Source organism: Hemiscyllium ocellatum, chromosome 45, assembly GCF_020745735.1.
Source record: "Hemiscyllium ocellatum isolate sHemOce1 chromosome 45, sHemOce1.pat.X.cur, whole genome shotgun sequence".
In the NCBI taxonomy this organism is placed as follows: Eukaryota; Metazoa; Chordata; class Chondrichthyes; order Orectolobiformes; family Hemiscylliidae; genus Hemiscyllium; species Hemiscyllium ocellatum.
In genome coordinates, this window is record NC_083445.1 from 3,757,272 (window position 1) to 3,777,663 (window position 20,392).

At 40.1% G+C, this 20,392-nt stretch overlaps 1 protein-coding gene across 1 annotated transcript in view; it reads left to right on the forward strand.

Annotated features, from left to right (window-relative positions):
* Positions 1–20,392, forward strand: part of LOC132835847 (voltage-dependent P/Q-type calcium channel subunit alpha-1A-like) — a 518,300-nt gene that overhangs the window by 410,220 nt on the left and 87,688 nt on the right. The window contains exons 36-38 of the mRNA XM_060854942.1: positions 5,150–5,250; positions 6,052–6,202; positions 12,032–12,159. Of these exons, the coding sequence (XP_060710925.1) occupies positions 5,150–5,250; positions 6,052–6,202; positions 12,032–12,159 (380 nt within the window). The remainder of the gene's footprint in view (positions 1–5,149; positions 5,251–6,051; positions 6,203–12,031; positions 12,160–20,392) is intronic.

The following is a 20,392-nucleotide window of genomic DNA, read 5'->3' on the forward strand; positions in this document are numbered from 1 at the left end:
ACCAGTGGATCCACCACAGACACAATAGACTGGGGTCAAGCAGTTGCTCTGTCATTGCACCACTGCTGTTCTCCATCTTCCTCAATACTGAAGCACTGCACCACACCTTCATGAAGCTCCATGTGCAGTGGAGCTAACCTACAGAGAGGTTGGGAAGCTGTTCAATCTTCAACACCCTACAGGCCAGAATCCCAACACATCATCGAGCTGCAGTACACAGATGATGCCTACATGTGCAAACACTCAGAGGCTGAGCTGCAAGCCATTGTTGAAACTTTTACTGAGACATATGAAGAAATGGGCCTCAGATCCAGAAAAGAAAGGTGCATTCCCAAACTATTTCTGCCACACAACTCTACCCCAGGCTATAAAATTCTACGGTAAGTCTTTGGACAATGCTCCCAAACTCAGGAGCCTCCTATCAGTGTGAGCAGATATTGACAATGAAATGCAACATTGGCTCCAATGTGAATGCATCCTTTGGGCACCTGAGAAACAAAGACTTCAAACCTTGGTATCAAGCTCATGGTCTGCTGATCAGCTGTGCTGCCGACCTTCCAAAAACATGGACTATGTACAGCAGACCCTCAAATCCCTCGAGAGGTATCCCCAGTGCTGCCTTTGCAAATTCCTGTAAATCCATTGGAAAAATAGGTGGACTAGCATAAATATCCTCCCCTAGGCCAATATCCCCAGTATCAAGACACTGGTCACACACAACCTGCTGCGATGGCCAGGCCACATTGTCCATATGCCCAACACAAGACTCCCTAATCAAGTGCTCCACTCTGACTCTGCAATGGTCAGGGATTGCTACAAGAATACCCTGAAAACCTTCCTAAACAAATCCAACATGTGAATCATTCACCATAGAATGTACAAACTGGAGAATAAGCATCTGCCAAGGTGCCAACTACTTTGAGTAGCAGGACTGGTGTAGGAGGGAGGGCTTCAGATACGTGGATCATTGGGATACCTTCTGGGGAAGGTGGGACAAGTACAAGAAGGACAGGTTACACCTAAACTGGAGGAGCACCAATATCTTGAGGGGGAGGTTTGCTAGAGCTCTTCAGGAGGGTTTAAACTAGATTGGCACAGGAGTGGGAACCTGAGCTACAGCTCAGATGATAGAGTAAGTCGTGAACAGCCCGATACAGTGTGCAGAGAGTCTGTAAGGTGGGATAGGCACTTGATAAGGAAAAGATGCAGTCAGTGTGTTGGGTTTAAGTGTGTCTATTTTAATGCAAGAAGTATCAAGAATAAGAGTGACAAACTCAGAGCATGGAAGAGTACTTGGAATTCTGATGTTGGATGTTCCAGGGTTTAGATGTTTCAAAAGGAATGTGTGGAAGGTAAAAGAGGTAAAGGAATGGCATTGCTAATCACAGTTGCAGAAAGGGAGATTGCCGAGTAGGGTTTGTCTACAGAGTCAGTATGGGTGGAAGTCAGAAACAGAAAAGGTGCGGTCACTTTATTGGGAGGTTTCTACAGATCCCCCCAGTAGCAACAGAGACATGCAGGAGAAGACTGGGAGGCAGATTTTGGAAATGTGCAGAAGTAACAGGGCTGTTGTCATGGGTAACTATAACTTCCCTAATATTGATTGGAACATCCTTAGTTCAAGTAGTATGAATGGATCAGTTTTTGTCAGGTGTGTCCAGGAAGAGTTCCTGATACAATATGTAGATAGGCTGAGTAAACGGGAAGCCATTTTGGATTTGGTGCTTGGTAACAAACCATGCCAAGTGTCAAGTCTCTCGGTGGGAGATCATTTTGGTGATAGTGATCATAACCTCCTGACCATTACTATACTCATGGAGAGGGATAGGGGCAGAAGATATGGGAAAGTATTTAATTGGGGGAGAGGGAATTGGAATGCTATTAGGCAGGAACTTGGGTGCCTAGATTTGGAACAGATGTTCTCAGAGAAATGCACAACATAAATGTGGAGGTTGTTTAGAAAGCATCTGCTGATAGTGCTGGATATGTTTGTACCACTGAGGCAAGGAAGGGAGGTAGGTTGAAAGAATCCTGGATGACAAGCGATGTGGAACACCTAGTCAATAGGAAGAAGGAAGTTGACTTAACATTAAGGAGGCAAGATCAGACAGGGCTTAAGAGGGTTACAAGGTAGCCAGGAAGGAACTGAAGAACGGACTTAGGAGAGCTAGAAAAGGGCATGAAAAATCTTTAGCAAGTAGGATTAAGGAAAACCCTAAGACAGTCTACACTTATATGAGGAACAAGAGGATGGCCAGAGTGAGGGTAGGGCCAACTATGGATAGTGGAGGGAACTTGCGCATGGAGGAAGTAGGGGAGGTCCTTAATGAATACTTTGCTTCAGTATTCACTGGTGAGAGGGACCTTGTTGTTTGTGAGGATAGCATGAAACAGACTGATATGCTAGAACTGGTTGGTGTTAGGAAGGAGGATGTATTGAAAATTTTGAAAACACAAGGATAGATAAATCCCCCTTGGCCAGATGGGATACACCCGAGGTTACTACAGGAAGAGAGGGAAGAGATTCATCACCAAAGGTGCAGCAGCTTTGCATCCTCACTGTCCACTGGAGTAGTGCCAGGTGATTGGAAGGTGGTAAATGTTATTCATTTGTTCAAGAAAGGGAATAGGGATAATCTTGGGAATTACAGACCAGTCAGTCTTATGGCTGTGATATGCAAAGTATTGGAGAGGATTCTGAGAGACAGATTTCATGATTGCTTGAAAAATCATAATTTGATTAGAGTTAATCAGTATGGCTTTATGAGGGGCAGGTCATGCCAAACAAACCTTATTAAATTATTTGAGGATGTGACAAAACATGTTGATGAAGGCAGAGCAGTGGATGTGGTGTACATGGATTTTAGTAAGGCATTTGATAATAAATACTTTGCTTCAGTATTTCTCGAATGTTTCTAATAAAATACACCAAAGAATTCTGACCAAAACGTGAATGTATTTGTTCTATCGCTTTTGAGTTTTATGTACCATATTACAGCAATTTCTAGGAATGAGATTTATGACAGTGAGCTGACGAAAATGGCACGTTAGATGCAAGAAAAGTCCAGAAGTTGACAGAAATGTAGAGTTGAGGACACATTCAGATCAGCCATGTCCTTATTGAATGGCAGACCAGATTTCAGGAGCCTACTAGCCGCTACCTGTTCCTAATTTGTACGTTTGCAAAACTGAATTCAGTTTAACAGAGCAAAATGCATTTATCTTAGGAAGAATTAAGTGGAGGGCTGCATCATACACATATATAGCATTAATTCAATTGCCCATCCAGTAGGCCCTACAGGCTAATATATTTAGAAATAAAAAAAAATTAAGAATGATGATTGACTTAGAATAACTTATTTAGAGTTTTCATATTTTCAGTAGGTTCCTCTGAGATGTTACATCTCCTTGTATCATAGGATAAACTGCAAGCAAATGCTTATAAATAAATAAAAATGGGTTAAAGAAATTGTGCCAAAACCAAAACAAAAATTGAGTTGAGCTCATTGACAGCTTTTGAGACAGTTTCGTAGAGCAGACATCTTCAAGTCAACCAAAGAGTCAGCTATTCTAGATCTAAAAATTTGCAGTGCGATAGGATTAATTAAAAACCTCATAGCAAAGGAACCCTCAGGTAACAGTGATCCTAACATGATTGAATTTCAGTTTATGGAAGAGAAAAGTGTGGCTAAGACCGGTGTTTTATACTTAAATAATAATTACAAGGTAATGAAGAACGAGCTGGTGAAAGTAATAGTATGCATTGGCAGATGTCTAAGGAGATATTTCATTACTCCCGGCAAAGCTGCAGACTGGTGAGAAAGCAAGACTCTAGGAGAAGGATATTCCATTTGTGGCTAACTGAGAAAGTTAAAGATGGTATCAGATTGAAAGGCAAAATGTGCACTTCTGTGAATTTGAGTGGTAGGTCAGAAGATTGAACAGATGTATAAAAATGGCAAAGATTAATGAAAAAAGAGGGTGAAATTTGACTAAGGAGAACTTAGCTAGACATACAAAAATAGATAGTAGAGTTTCTATGACTATTCAAAAAGGAAAAAGGAAACTAAACTGAATATTAGTCCTCTCTAGAGTAAGTCTGGGGACTGAATAATGGGCCATAAGGAAATAACAGGCTTTGAACAGATATCTTGTGTCTCCCTTACTGTAGAAGCTCTGAATAACATTTCAAAAATACTTGCAATCAAGAAGTGAAAAGAACAGGCTGAATTGAAAAAAATTGCAATCACCAGAGAAAGGTGCTGAAAAAAATTATTAGAACTAAAGGCTGATAAATTCCCAGGACCTAATAGACATTTTTCTGGTGATCTTAAAACGAGTGGCTGCAGAGATATCAAATGCATGGATTACAATTTTCCAACATTTCCTAGGTTCTTGTGAGGTCCTAAGAGATTAGAAAATAACAAACATAACTTCTTTGTTCAAGAAAAGAGGAAAACAAACAGAAATTATAGGCCGGTTAGTCTAACACCTGCCATAAAGGGAATGCTATAACCTACTTGTAAGGAGGATATAAAGTTAAAGAGTCAGTATGGAAACAGACCCTTCGGCCTACCCATCCATGTCAACCGTGTTTCCTAAACTGAACTAGTTCAATTTGCATACATTTGGCCCATATCTCTCCAAACCTCTCCTAATCATGTAGCTGTCTAAATGTCTTTTAAAGTTGTAATTGTATTCACCTCTGCTGCTTCCTCTGACAGCTCATTCCATATACTCATCACTCTGTGTGTGAAAACGTTGCCCCTCCGGGCCGTTTTAAAGTTTTTTCCTGTCCCCTATGCTCTCTCATTTTGGACTCCCTATCCTGGGGAAAAGATCTTGGCTATTCACCCTATCTATGCCCTTCACGATTTTATAAACCTCTATAAGGTCATCCATCAGCCTCCTACACTCCAGGGAAAGAAGTCCCAGCCTATCCAGTCTGTCCTTATAAATCAAACCATCCAGCCTTCGTAACATCCTTGTAGATCTTTTGTGCACCCTTTCCACTTTAACAACATTCATTAAAATATCATGATGCACTCAAGTAGAATTGTCATGGTTTATTAAAAGATAAATGAAGAACCTATAGATGCGGTGTACTTGGATTTCCAAAGTGCCTCTCTCAGCTTTTTTGATTTTCCAGGTATTTGGAAATATTGCAGTTGATGATGATGATGAAGAGAGTGAAATTAATCACCACAACAACTTCAGAACATTCTTCCAAGCTCTGATGCTTCTTTTCCGGTAAATAATGTCAACTTTATTTGTCTCTTACTTGCTCCTAATGTTTGCTGGAGTACAATTTCCAAAGGTACCAAGCACTTCTCCAGTATCTCTCTTTACCGAACCCAGGCAATGATTGATAGGACAGGGCGAAAATAAGGACTGCAGATGCTGGAGATTAGAGTCAAGATTAGAGTGGTGCTGGAAAAACACAGCAAGTTAGGTAGCATCTGAGGAGTAGGTGAAACGACGTTTCAGGCAGGAGCCGTTCATCAGTGATTGACAGGAGCCTATCATAGTATAGAAGATACCACAGCCAACTCCAACTTTGTCTTCACCTGCCATGTAGACTCAAATTTTTCAGTAGGAATCAATTAATAGTGATCAGGAGATGGAATATTGGCAATTCCAGTGTTTGTTTCCAATGCTATTAGGCAATGAGACTTCCATTATCTCTCGTACCCCTTCCTGCTGTCCTGCTTAACAATAGTAAGGCTACATTGCACAGATCTACTGAACCATCACAAAGATGAACTCAGAGTGGGTTTGTAAATCCACTGGTCATTTCTAGCATACATTTGAAGAGAGGAATCTCTGATGCAATGAGGTCTAGAACAGGCTTTGAATTTTACATTGTCAGTTTTGTTGTAGCATCGGGAATTATCTGTGCTGGTGCTTTTATAAACTTGAAGTCTTTCAGATAGGTTACTAAGGAAATATTGTGAACTCCAAATTAAGTTTCATCCGGATTGTGAACTCCAAATTAAGTTTCATCCATCTTTCTGGACTGCAATCAATCCTTAACAAGACTCTGTATTTCAGGAGTGCAACAGGGGAAGCGTGGCATAGCATCATGTTATCATGCTTGGGCGGCAAACCTTGTGATCGACGATCTGGCATCAGTGGAAATGAGTGTGGCAATGAGATTGCCTATTTCTACTTCGTCTCCTTTATTTTCCTCTGTTCCTTTCTGGTAAGTCTTGAATGCATCCTGTTTCTTGACAGTCCAATGTTTAATAAAAGAAAAAAGAAACTGTTGGATATATGTAGAATCCAGTCTTTGGACCATCAGAGACTGAACACACACCTCTATAACGTGCAGTAATACTGGTTTGCTTATCTCAATGGAATGCCCAGGATGTTTGAACATCCAAGAGGCAATTCTTCCATTCTCTTGGGCCCTCCACAATAGTGTCGACTCTGAGTCAGAAACTTTGCTGTGCGGTACCTGCCTTAATAGTTATCCAGGAAATGTTAGTCAGAAAAATGATATTCTAATTCCCTTTCAGCTCTGACCCGTCTTCCCACTCAAACTTCACAACTGCCGCCCTGAACTGTCTCAGCTGCTCTTTCTGACCATACTAGTCCCAATCACTTGAGTACCTTCCCAACCCAACCTGATTGCCCTTCTGTTACATATGACTCTGAAAACAGTTAATACTGAGGAGTGCCATTGGCATCATCCATTATGATGATGTCAAATAGACTTGTAAGAGCAACACCTTAGGCCTCTAAGATCTTATTAAGAGCCTTCTCATTGTGTCTGGAATTAGTCTATCACATCAATGTAACAATAGCTGTTTGCTACTTGTTCACTATAAGAGCTTCTTCTGGTTAGACTGGAAGTGTTTTTCATCTACCATGCTCACGCAAGGAGACCTTGCAGATCCCTACACACAAAGAGGATGGTGGCAGCTACTCTTCAATGTGTTGACATGCAAGCTTGGATTAGCTGTGTATACAATATGCTGGCAGGAGTGGAGTATGAAATTTTCAGCATCTTAGGTTCTACTTTAAATCACCTCCTCACGCAGAAAGTGAGCAGGAGGAAAGAGCTGAAACTTTTAGAACCTTACAGAAGAATCGTGGTAAAATTCAGCAAGGAAGAATCCATACAAATGGTAAAAATATTTTGATATTTCTGGTAAGAGAGAGTCTTCAGCAGGAGTGTTAGGCACTTCATAGAGAAGGAGGATCAATTACTCCAAAAGCAGATATAAAGTGAATAGCATGGCAGTGGTTTGTAGGAGCAGTCTTGAATCAGGTTTCAGCTGAAGAATGAATGGACATCAGAGGCTCTTTGAGTAAAGTTAAAATCTGGTGGACAACAGTAAGCTTCTAAAAAACAATGAGTCTTGTAGTTCAGAAAAGCCAAATGTAAGGAAATGTTACATTGATCGAGCGCCACTGTGATAGCAAGTGGATCTCCAAGGCATGGCTGTGGTGAAGGAAATCAAGGGCCACAAAAGCAGTTTAAACTGATACTGTAAACCTGGCAACATCACAAAGCCAAAATTAAAATAACAAAGGGACAGATTAGAAACCTAAACATCCCTGGCCTAATGAAAGAGTAAAGATAGGAGACTTTATTAAGATTACAGAATAGGTAGACGATCCTTTATTTAAAACATTTTGAAAGCAGGAAACATCTATTTAAACTGTGGGGAGCAAAACCAACCAGAAAAACCTGGGAATCAGTATTGAACATGCAAAAAGCAGGAATCATCCAGAAAAAAACTATTAAAAGAGCAAGGTTCATCTCTTAAAGCTTCAACTAGCAGAAGCTAAATTCAGCATCACTTATGAATGCCACAGGAAGCAGAATTCATTCAGCAAAGCCATTAAGGAAACAGGAATTAATTTATTAAGGCTATGAATAGTAGTATTTATCCAAGTCAAGCCACAAGAAAGTAGAAGTCCATTTTATGAGAAGGAGGGAATCTTCCATTTTAGCCACAATGCACAGGAAAGCCCTTCAGAATAGCAGCAGAGAACAGCAGATTTGCTGTTACTGCAAAATAAAAACCTTTTAAGCAAGGAAAATAAATAATCACATTCAGAAGACAAGCCTTCATATTTTCAGAAAGTCCATATCTGAAATTAAATCTAACTGGAAATTTAGAATTGGTTATCTTGAAGAAAACAATTCTTAACATACAGAACAGTTTTCAAGCTAGATATCAAACCATAAGCTAAACAAGTTAATAAACTGGTTTAATATGCTACAAGCAGCTCTCCAAATTAGAAGATGCCAAATCGCAGAAAACCTGCATTTACTTCACATTCTGACCCACAGGCCACAATCAGTGAAGATTGGGGACAATATTTCACCCTCACTAACACTCAACACTGGAGCCCCCCAGGGGTGTATACTCAGCCCCATACTGTACTCGCTGTATACCCATGACAGCATCGCCAAATACCAAACTCATGCCATTTACAAGCTCGCTGATGACACCACCACAGCCGGTCGAACCTCAGATGGCAATGAAACAGACTACAAACTGGAGGTGGAAGACCTGTAAAAGTCACGCACCGAGAACAACCTAGCTCTCAAAACCGGCAAAACCAAGGAACTCATTATTGACTTTCGGTGGGATGTTACTCATGCCCCCCTACACATTAACAGCACAGAGGTGGAATGAGTGGGGAGTGTCAAGCTCCTGGGAGTGGTCATCCACAACAAGCTTTCTTGGACTCTACATGTGGATTCACTGGTTACAAAGGCCCAACAACGTCTCTTCTTCCTCAGGCAGCTGAGGAAGTTTAGCATGACGGCGAATACCCTTGCCAACTTTTGGTTTACCTGTATTTTTGGTTTGCTGTTGTTTATCTATTATTAACTTATCTATGCTATTTAGTCATGTGATCTGCCTGTATCGCTCGCAAGCCCAAGCTTCTCACTGTGCCATGGCACACATGATAATAAATCCAATTAAATTCAATTCAATTCAAGAATTCTCACTCACTTGAGAATAAAGGCATACCTTGACCTCAGTTATCTTCAAATTCTGGAAAAAGTTTACCAGGCTAAAGTCAAGAAGTGATTGGTCGAATATTTCATTGGATTCTCTGTCCTCATGGCAGAATCCAAACCGAAATCAGAAGCAATTGAGAGTAACTTTGTTAGGATTTTAAAAATTATGTTGTTAATGAGATGGGACTATACTGGTTTGACTTAAATGTTTTCCACTGCTGTCAAAACTGAAAAGAATTCAGACAAGCAATGAGATAATCAATGAGCAGTATACCTCACTTAAGCCAATTGACAATCTGAACTGATATTATTCAGTATGCAACACCGTTTGGTGAACAAGTAGTTATGAAAGATTTAAGTCAGATGTTAGCTACCTGGATTGCTCAGAAGTGACAAGTCCAAGCAGAACATTTGGCGACCTTATCTTTCCGGGAAGAATCTTCAGTCACAGTGACAGCAATCATTGTCATGCAAGAATCAATCCTCAAACAGCGAAACTGAGAAAGGAACATAACTGGTTTCAGCAACAAATGAGAATATCCAAATGAATCAAAAGATTGAAGTAAAGAGTCCATTTAGTTCATCAAAGATCCACAGGTAGATTGAGAATAAATATCTGTGACAGAGATTGAAAATGTGATGCATGGATCTCTATAGAAACCATCACTGAGAAGAGAATGACCGATGTCTAATGATTCAAGAAAATGTAAGGAAGAAATGACCTACTTCAGAGATTCAGCATTCTGTAAAGAAGCAATTGACTATTTCAGTAGGGACAATGTCATCTGTGAAGGAAGTCCCAAGAGTTTAAAGTTCATGCAGTATTAAAGGTCTCAGACTGCCAGGAAAAGCATAAAAGACACCAGGATTTTATCTCTCAAACAACAAGTCTTCCAAGTCCAGAGAGAACACATTCCAGGAGAATAGTGGAACCTTCAAGTTGCCTGGATTTGTAAAGTCAGAGACTTGGTGACTGTCAGGAATGGTAAACTTAATTATAAGCACAAAGTTATAATAATAATGGAGAAAAAGCTTTGAAGAAATGTCTTAAAGAGTTAATGTTATTTGGGGTGGCATGGTGGTTCAGTGATTAGCACTGCCACCTCACAGCACATGGGACTTGGGTTCAATTCCAGCCTCAGACTGTGGAGTTTGCACATTCTCCCCATGTCTGTGTGGGTTTCTTCCAGATGCTTTAGTTTCCTCCCACAGTCCATAGATGTGTGGGTTAAGTAGATTGACCATGTTAAATTGCCTCTCGTGTCCAAGGATATGTCAGTAAGGTGGATTAGCCATGGAAAATGCAGGGCTACACGGATAGGGTAGGGGGTGGGTCTGGGTGGGCTGGACTTCGGAGAGTCAGTGTGGACTTGGGCTGAAAGGCCTGTTTCATTCTATGAATTAAGGATTGCTATAAGCATTATTCACTACGATGGTGTCATATGGACTTGCGGAGGATATACCTTGGTGATTGGGATTTATCCATGTCCTCATAATCTCTCTAATAGTGTCTCTCACATCATCGTAACTTCAAATAATTGCTAACATGAAATAAACTCCTACTTATTCTGTACAAGAGCATCTTCAAATGAGACCAGTGTCTGTTCTCTACCACACTAGATCAAGCATGCCCTGTCGATGTCTGTAGAGAACAGTGACAACAAACCTACCACATGGTGAGATGCAGACTCTGATTAGCTGCACTCACATCTTCCGGAACTGACCAGACTAATGCCCGTCCCAACTCACCCACCTACTACCTCACCAACCATCATCCTACTCACCTCCCAACCCACCCACTTAGTTCACAAACCCACCCATTCACTAACATTCATTCATTCATTAGCACAAACATACATTCCCTCTGGACATTTAAACTTACTAAATGGCAGTTTATGCTCTATGTATGGGTTTCTGTATTGAACAAGTTCATCAGGATGCTGCTGCATTGGAAGTGATCTCCTTTTAAACATAACCAGGAAAATGCGCAATTATTTGATCCCCTGATTCAATGCTGGTTGGATGATTTCAGCCTCTGTGTTTTGATTTAGAATCATTAAGCGTAAGAGACTAATTAGTATCTTTAACAGGATATTATATATTTCTAGCTGTTTTATTATTAATCCCTTGTTTGCCAAAGTGTGCTTTTTATGATTAAAATTTATGTCAGTACTGATGTTCTAAAATGTTTTCCATGGTTCCTAATAAGTTTCATATTTGTCACTGCTGGTGTAGCTTGGGGCATGTATGCAGCCCTTTTATTCCTTGGACCTGAGCTAAACACTAGCTGTTAGTTGTAGCATTGAATTCTAATTTTATTCTGCAGGCTTCAAGTATTGCACTTGAAATCAGTTTAGAAAGTTTTAATCTCAGAAAGAAGCATGTAATAGATTTTTATACTTGTTCCTTTTTGATACCTCTGATCCTAACATGCATTACCAAAATTTTCCATGTATATTTTTTTCTCTTCCTTCCCCTACTGACACAATTCGTGCTTAGCCATTAGTTAGTTGAGTAATAAAGGTAACTACCTGAGAAGGAAGAATGTGTAGAGCTATAAGAAGGTGCAGGAGAGTGGCACGAAGCAAACTATTCTTATGGAGAGCTAGCACAGATAAGACAGGCCAAATGATCTCTTTCTATATCGTGGCCATTCTGTGTGACTGTAATATTGTGAAATGAGGGTGGATGAATATTCTGGAGTTGTTTCATATCACTGGGAATAAGAAAATATTCTGCTTCCCTTGGGAAATTTAATGGGTGCAGATTCCAAGGTAAACTGTAGTAAATTATAGATGACCCCAAAACAAGAAATAGGATTCAATTATACTTCATGTGCATTTTCTGCTGCCTTACATTCTGATTATACTATCATGTTCTGATGTGATTACTCATTTGGTACTTGGTGAATTCTATATTCTGTATTCTACCTTTGTGTCACAGAACTGGGACCTTAACTCTTTCAATTATCTGTTATATAATTTAAATTCATAGTTACTTAATACAGCATATTGGGTTTATGCTTCTTTCCTTTTTATATAACAGATGCTGAACCTTTTTGTTGCTGTCATCATGGACAACTTTGAGTATCTGACGCGGGACTCTTCAATCCTTGGACCCCATCACCTGGATGAGTACGTCAGGGTCTGGGCTGAGTATGATCCAGCTGCCCGGTAAGCACCTACCCCTATCATGCTTTCCTCATTAAAGTTCTGGACAACAGTGTGAAATTTGAGGGAATTAGAAATGAGAACTTAACTATGAACTTAATGCTAAGATTAAAATTACAGTTAAAGTGTTCATTTTCAGTTCTTTACATTTTGCTCAGATGGTTAATGACAGGTTTGTATGAGTCAGCCAAGTATCCAAGTTCAGATCCAGTGGAGAAGAACTGGATGAGTGGCTTCAGCAAGATGCCAACAAATGGTCATACTATCATATAGCCCCGTCTAGAGGTCATTAATTTAACATTTGTAGACACATCTTCACCATCTATCGAGAACCTTTACAATGACCACTCAATCTGAATGAGAATTTCTGGCTTCCAAACCCAAATTCCCCATACAGGTGTCTGCATGCACTGTGCAACAGGGTGCAATCATATACTTCCCACTGGGCTTTGAAGAATCTGTAATCATTTTGAAATTATATTTAAAATAATCCTTCCCTATTTACTTAGCTATAGCGAGGCACTAAATTGGTTTCAAAAAGATTAAAGTGTTTTATTAGACTTAAACTGACAATTGTCTGGGCCCCATTTTATCAGGCACTTGTTTGAATGCCACTGCATCATAATGAGTGGACATCAATGATGTTGCTAAAGTTTCCTCCTTTTTCAATCATTATTTGCAATTCCAGTTCATCCACCTTCATGCCTTTAACATAGGTAATATGTATTTGATTAAATTTTCAGTATATACGGAAAATGATTATTAACAGAAATGGTGTAATTTCTGTCACGTCTGAATGAATTGTATATTCCTAGCAAGTATACAGATCCTCACGGGCAGAACAATTCCAAGTAGTTACAGCATTATAACAAGAATAAAAATACCCAGAAGTCAAAATATGGAAAAGATATGGACAAGACTATGAGTTATAGTTGGTATTGTTGGTCAATAAAATTTAATAATCCTTTTACTATGAGTTTTGGAGCTCTTACTAGCTCCATTTATGATGTGTGAGTGGAGAGGGTATTTACTCTGTGACAAGTTCAAAGGAATGAACTGCAAGCTACTTAGCTAACATTTTATAAATTTTCTAAAGACCTCTCACCTGTCAGCATTCACTTGCAACAAGATAAATGAGAGAAGCATTATCCCAGAACATCTTAGATCAATCATCGCCGTTTGTTTTCTTTGAGTTAGTGCCTAGGACTTGTTGCTGAAGTCCTGAATGAAATTCTGTGTAACTGATTACCATCATTGCTAGCCCCAAAAGAGCATCTGTCTCGACAGTAACTAATGGTGTGCAGGAAGTTACCTCATTGTCTTCCTGATTGAAAGGAAGGACTATGATGGTCTCCTCACATCTAGAAAAGGTGAACATTTTAGGGAATACTGTAAAGCTGGTCATTTTACAAAATACAGTATTCCAGAAATATCTGAACAAAAATAGGCTGATTAGAAATCCTCCAATTTTGAGATTAGTTTTCTGTTAGTGGCTCTGCAGCAATGTCTTTTCATGTATGTATTTTGGAACCATTTAGTTCCCTGTCCTTATTTATCTAATTTCCTGGCTTATAAAATGAAATCTAGGTTACCATGGCCACTTCTATCTTACCCTGACATGGATTGGATTCTGGTCAGCTTCCCACGGTAACTCCTCTTAGAAAATGTTATTTAGTTAATCTCCTTCTTGTGGAAGAAGTCTCTCTCTAGGTAGAAGCTAAGCACTAAGGGAATAGGAAGGAGTTGGTCCTTGAATATATTGGAATACTTTGAATTACTAGTACGTGAGTTGATGGGAAAAGACATTGAACATTACATGAATCATTTTAATCAATGTTATGAAATGTTTTTTGTTCCACACTGCCTCAGATATAATAGCCCTCCCCGCCACCTTTGCCACTAGTCACAAAACTGTATTAAAATAATTTCCAACATCCTCAACTTTTTTTGTGCTGCTTGAATTAATGATGTCCTCGTGAATATCATAGCCTTGTCCCACCAGTATCTGATGTTATGTGTGAATCCTATTAGTTTTGTCAGCCGTGATGCAATTATTGTTCAGTAAAGTGGTTGTTGTATAAAATTGTGACAGCTTAAAAAATGTTTAGAACAAGTTTCGTAATGAAAATACATGCCTGATCTCAACTTCATTCTGCAAAATTTAAAGTTGCATTGTATTGTTAAGTCTGACCTGGTTCCAAGATATTATAAAGTTATCTAATTAATCTGTTTTTAAGAAAGGGGCTAAACTCAATTATGGTTCTGTCCCGAACTTTCGTCAAGTTGGCAATAGGAGCCTGGATAGAAAATTTACATAGCAATAGGTTCAGTCATAATATATATCACTTTTCTCTGTTTGTACTCACTACCTCGATATACATGAGGAAGGACCAAACCAAGGAGTGTTAATGGGACATTCAGTATTTCTGGATTTCACCTCAGCAAAGATGACTTATGGGCCAAAGCCAATCTTTCTTTTGTATCTTTCCTTTCTATCTTTGGTAGTGCAAGGGATGAAGCTGTTAAGTCATGACTAGGACTTTAAGCATACTGGGAGGGTGATGTAGAACCAAGCTATCAGATTCGGGACTGAGGTGCCTCTTGCTTTCCCACTACCACTGCCCTTTTATCAACAGTGGAGGAAATAGTGAGTGGACAGCCCTACTGCCCAGGGGCTAACAGAGGCTCTTAAGTGGCCATTAAGGGCTTCTTTCTGCCATTGTTGCTTGTATTTTTGCAACAGAATGTGGGTCTTCCACCATGTGGGAGGCCACCAGCCATACACCAATGTCCTTGTGAGTTCAGCAGTTGTGTGCCCTTCTGATTGTGCAACTTTTTGCTCAGTAAGGACTTGCTCCCCCACCCCCCAGCCCCCACTACCTCAGTGACAAGGATCGTCCCATAGTAATAAAATCCCACCTTCACAAACTACTCCTTCTCTCACTCAGAGTCTGTATGATTGACTCTGTCAACTCCAATCCCTCTAACCTTGGATTCACAGCAGGGCCCATGCTGCTGCTCCAGGCTGGGTTTATTGCCAGCCTAACTGGCATTCCAGATAGTGCTACTGGAGCCTAAGATCCTCTCATTGACTGGTAGCTCTTGGGGATTGAGAGTTTAATTTTTAAAGGAACAGAAAATCTGACACCAGATATTTAAATGTCTACGGACTTAAAATCCAAATCAGGGCTCTAAAAATGGCCAAATTCAGTTTATATCCAACTTTTCAGCTTGTGGCTATGTTGCCTGTCCTCCATAAAATCCCTACCTATTTGTAGCAGCAGTAACACTTGCTTTACTTAGATTCTTTGAAAGAGTCGTTTGCAAGAGTTACGTCAGGAAGGGAGGTTGCCTACGAATAAAGAAATTAAACTAAGTAGAAAGAACATCCATAGGAACAAGTAAAAATTGAAGTGAGAAAGTGTCATAAACCCTTCAAGCACATTGCCCCACAGTATATTCATACCTGCAAAAATCATTAACCCTCCCATCCCACCTACAAATTCCATAACAGTCTATTTATAGCAATGATAAGTGAGTATGAAGCACACTTCCTTTCTGTTGGCATGTTATCAGGCACATTTGTCAAGGAACTACAGCATTAGTAACAGGTTCAGTCAGTTCTGCAAGTTGAATCTTGGCTTTACCATACTCTGCAACTTTAAATATCTGATTGGCTGGTTTGTTTGCTTCTCTCTAGAAAAAAAAACTCTGTACAATCCATCTATTGCTGAACTTGAATGAAATTCAATTTACCTTATTTTATACCTGTATTATGACATGAACCAAACTTTGAAACAAGATGAAGCCTTGACTGTTCAGAGAGTGATATCATAATGTTGCCTTTTTGAATCTCTGTGGATGTGGCAACTGATGATGTTATTGATTAGGTAGAATGCAATGGTCAATATAAACCTTGAAAATTAGTCTCTTTCCAAAGTCTATGACTATCTAATTTCTGAAGTACACACTTCTTTTGACATGATAAAACAATATTGTGTTAGTAGTCACACAGATGAGATGCTACACCATTATTAGCATGCGGCAGAGGTATTTTCCTAAGGGAAACTGGCCTTACCTAAAAAAAGAGCATTTTGAGTAACTAAAAGAGCATAATTTGCTAAAAGACACATCACCTGCATTGACATTTTAAGGATAATATGGCTGTAGAATTAATCTCTTCCTTTTCAATCACTGAACTGTTGGAAATTATAGGGCTTTTGTGAGGTCAGATAGGTTTCAGGGCAACAATTAAAAGTCAATTAAAAGTTAGTAGGAAAGTTTTTGGATTTTGTTACCTGTCTTCAAATGATATGTTGAGCACTTCAACTGCTACATTTCTTCCAGGAACATCAGTGACTGTTGTGAATACATCTGTGGACTCCTCAGGAGCTCACAAGCTTATTCATCAGCTTCTATTTATCACTGTCTATCCATCAGCCAGGATAAAGCTTCCCTCTTTGGGAAACCTGCCAGGAGCTGACTACACCCACTGATTTAGACAATAAAAGAGGAAAGAACAACTGAGTCTGGTGCCTGAACTCTGATCCATATGTTCAAAGCATTATAAATTTATGGAACAAAGGATTGAATCGCCCCATTATTTCCTCTGGCAGTGAGTTAGGTAATTCTGGTGTCTGACGGCTGCATTTTTTTCAATGACTTTTTGTTGTTCTGTTTTACATGTAATTTTGAAAGGAGCTGTTCCCCTACTTGCTCAATCTTGCATTTCTGTACTAATAAGATAAGGCTTTACATATGTGAGACTATGTAGCACGGAGACTTAGGTTTGAAATTGAGACACACATATGGAAGTTCATTAACAGTTAACTGTGTACACTAATGTGACATTTCAGACTTGCATACAGTTTGGGTTACATGCTTATATTACAATGTTGACTGGCTGTCACATATCGACTCATTGACCACACAGAGAATAAGATGGAGATATTTTATACTGGAGCATTATATGTTGTGATGTCATCTAGCTGTCTTAGTGCCTTCCTGAGATCTGTCCAACAATACAAGTACCACATGATCGTTCTGTGAGCATAGTGTATATCGTTCCTTGTTCATCCTCAATTTCCTTTCCTGTTTGTAATAATGGCAAGGGGGAAGTTGATTGTCTAGTGGTATTGTCCATTGGACTAGTAATCTAGACACCCAGACAATATTCAGGGGACCTGGATTCAAATCCCACCACAGCAGATTGTGGAATTTGAATTCTAGAGCATATTTTTATTTTTACTCATGTAATGTGAGCATTGTAAACCAGCTAGCATTTATTGACCATCTGTGGTTGCCCCTGAGAAGGTGGTGGTGAGCTGCCTCCAGAAACCTCTGTAGTCCATGTGCTGTAGGTTGACCCACAATGTTCATGCGATGAAATTCCAGGATTTTGACAGTGAAGAATTAGTGATATATTTCTCAGTCAGGATGTTGAGTGGTGCAGAAGGGAACTTACAGGTGGTGGTATTGTCGTGTATCTGTTGCCCTCATTCTTATAGATGGAGGTAGTCATGCATTTGGAAGGTGCTGTCTAAGGAGTTTTGGTGAATTTCTGAATGCATCTGGTAGATGGTGCGCACTGCTGCCACTGAGAATCACTGGTGGAGGGAGTGGATGCTAGTGTTGCCAATCAAGCGAGCTGCTTTATCCTGTATAGTATCAAGCTTTTTGAATATTGTTGTAGCTGCATATAGGCAAGTGGTGAATATTTCATCACACTTCTAACTTGTGCCATGTAGATGATGGACAGGCCTTGGGGAGTCAGGAGGTGAATTATTCACCAGAGTATTCCTACCCTGTGACCTGCTCTTGTCGCCACTATGTTTATGTGGTGAATCCAATTGAGTTTCTGGTCAACGATAACCCCCAAGATGTTGATAATGGGAGATTCAGTGATGGTAATACCAGTCAAGGTCAAGGGGTGGTAGTTAGATTGTCTCTTATCGGAGATGATCATTGCCTGGCATCTGTGTGGTGCAAACGTTACTTGCAATTTGTCAGGCTAAGCCTGGATACTATCCAGGTCTTGTTACATTTCTTGTTACAGTATCTGAGGAGTCATAAACGGTGCTGAACATTGTGTAATCATTACAAAGCATCCCCACTTCTGACCTTATAAAGGAGGGAAGGTCATTGGTGAAGTAGTTGAAGATAGGCCAGGGACCCTACCATGAGGAACTCCTGCAGAGATGGAGTTGGGATGACCAACTTCCAGCAACCACAACAATCTTCTTATGATTCAAGTCTGACTGCAACCAGTGGAGAGTTTGTGCTGATTCCCATTGATTCCAATTTTGCTAGGACTTCTTAATGCTACAGTCAGTCGAATGCAGCCTTGGTGTTAAGGGGTGTCATTCTCATCTCACATTTGGAATTCAGCTCTTCTGTCCATGTTTGAACCGAGACTGTCATGAGATCAAGAACTGAGTAGACCTGGCAGAACCTAAACTGGACATCACTGTGAAAATTATTGCTGAGTAGGTGCTTGATAGCACTACTGATGACACCTTCCACCACTTTATTCATGACTAAAAGTAGATAATTGGCCAGGTTGGATTTCTCTTGCTTTTAGTGTACAGGAAATGCTTATGCACTTTTCCACATTGTTAGCTAAATGCCAGTGTTGTAACTGTACTGGAACAGCTTGGCTTGGGCATTAGGAAGTTTTGGAGCACAAGTTTTCAGTACTATGGCCGGAATGTTGTAAAGGTCCATAGGCTATGTGGTATCCAGTGTTCCTTGATATACAGTGAATCATATTGGTTGAAAACTGATACTGTTAATGCTGGGGATCACGGAAAGAGACTGAGATGGGTCGTCCAATCCATGCTTATGGCTGAAGATTGGGCTCTTCCATCATTAAAGATGGGGTTATTTGTGGAGCCAGTGAGTTATTTAATTGTCCATCCACATTCATGCCTGAATGTGGCAGGACTACACAGTTTCAGTTGAACCGTTGGATTTCTAAAGATGACCATAAAACCAATGTTGGTTGTCATAAAAACTCATTTAGTTCACTGATGTCCTTTAGGGAAGGAAACTGCCATTTTTACCTGAGGTTGAGTGGTCATCTTATTGAGGATCATAAAATCATGAGGGGCATATGTAAAGTGAACGGCAAGCATCTTTTCCCTAGAATGGGGAAGTTCAAAACTAGAGGGCAGACTTTTAAGGTGAGAGCAAAAAGATTTAAAAAGGACATGAGGAGCAACTTCTTTACACAGAGTGGTTTGTGTGCATAATGAACTACAAGAGAAGGTGGTGGGTGCAGATACTGTTAGAACATTTAAAAGACATTTGGATAAGTTCATGAATAGGAAATGTTTGGAAGGATATCAGCCAAATGCAGGCAGGTGGGACTAGTTTGGTTTGGGAATGTGGTCGGCGTGGACTGATTACACCAAAAGGGTCTGTTTCCATGCTATATGACTGTGACTCTGTATGACTGTTGACAGACCTACAGCCATGTGGTTGATTCTTAACTGACCTCTACACTGGCCTAGTAAGCCATTCAGCTTTGTCAGCCACTAGAAAGGAAGAAATGAATTAAACCAAATGGACCATATATCATCGAATAAGGAATAGTAAGCAACAATGGCAAACGTAGCCCTAACAAAACTGTAAACTCCTCCTCACTAACATCTGGGCACCAGTGACAAAATTGGGAGAGCTGTTTCACAAAGCACATGAGCGTATATTCAGGGAATCCTACTTTACAGGCAACATCCTTGATAACACCATCACTGTACCTGGATATGTCCTGTCCTACCATTAAGACAGACTGAGCAGAGGTGAAGTGCACTGGTTTACAGTTGAAAGAGAGCTGCCCTTGGAATCCTGGACATTGACTGTGGACTCCATGAAATCTCATGGCATCATACCACATCTGACAAAGGAGCAGCACTCTGAAAACTTGCAGGTTAGATAAACCTGTTGGACTATAATCTGATGTCACTTGATTTTTGACCTCGTGGCATCAGGTCACACATAGGAAAGGAAACCTCTTGCAGATTACCACATACTGCCCCATTCTCGGCTGAAGATCAGATCTCCTCCATGTTTGATCACCTGTTAGAGGAAGGCCTGAGGGTGGCAAGGGCACCAAGTGTACTCTACTCAGAGTATCCACCACCAAGAATGGCTCAACAGCATCGGTACTGGCCAAGCTGGTTGACTCCTTTGGGATATAGTTGCGATGCTGCAGGTAGTGAAGGAACTGACAAGAAGG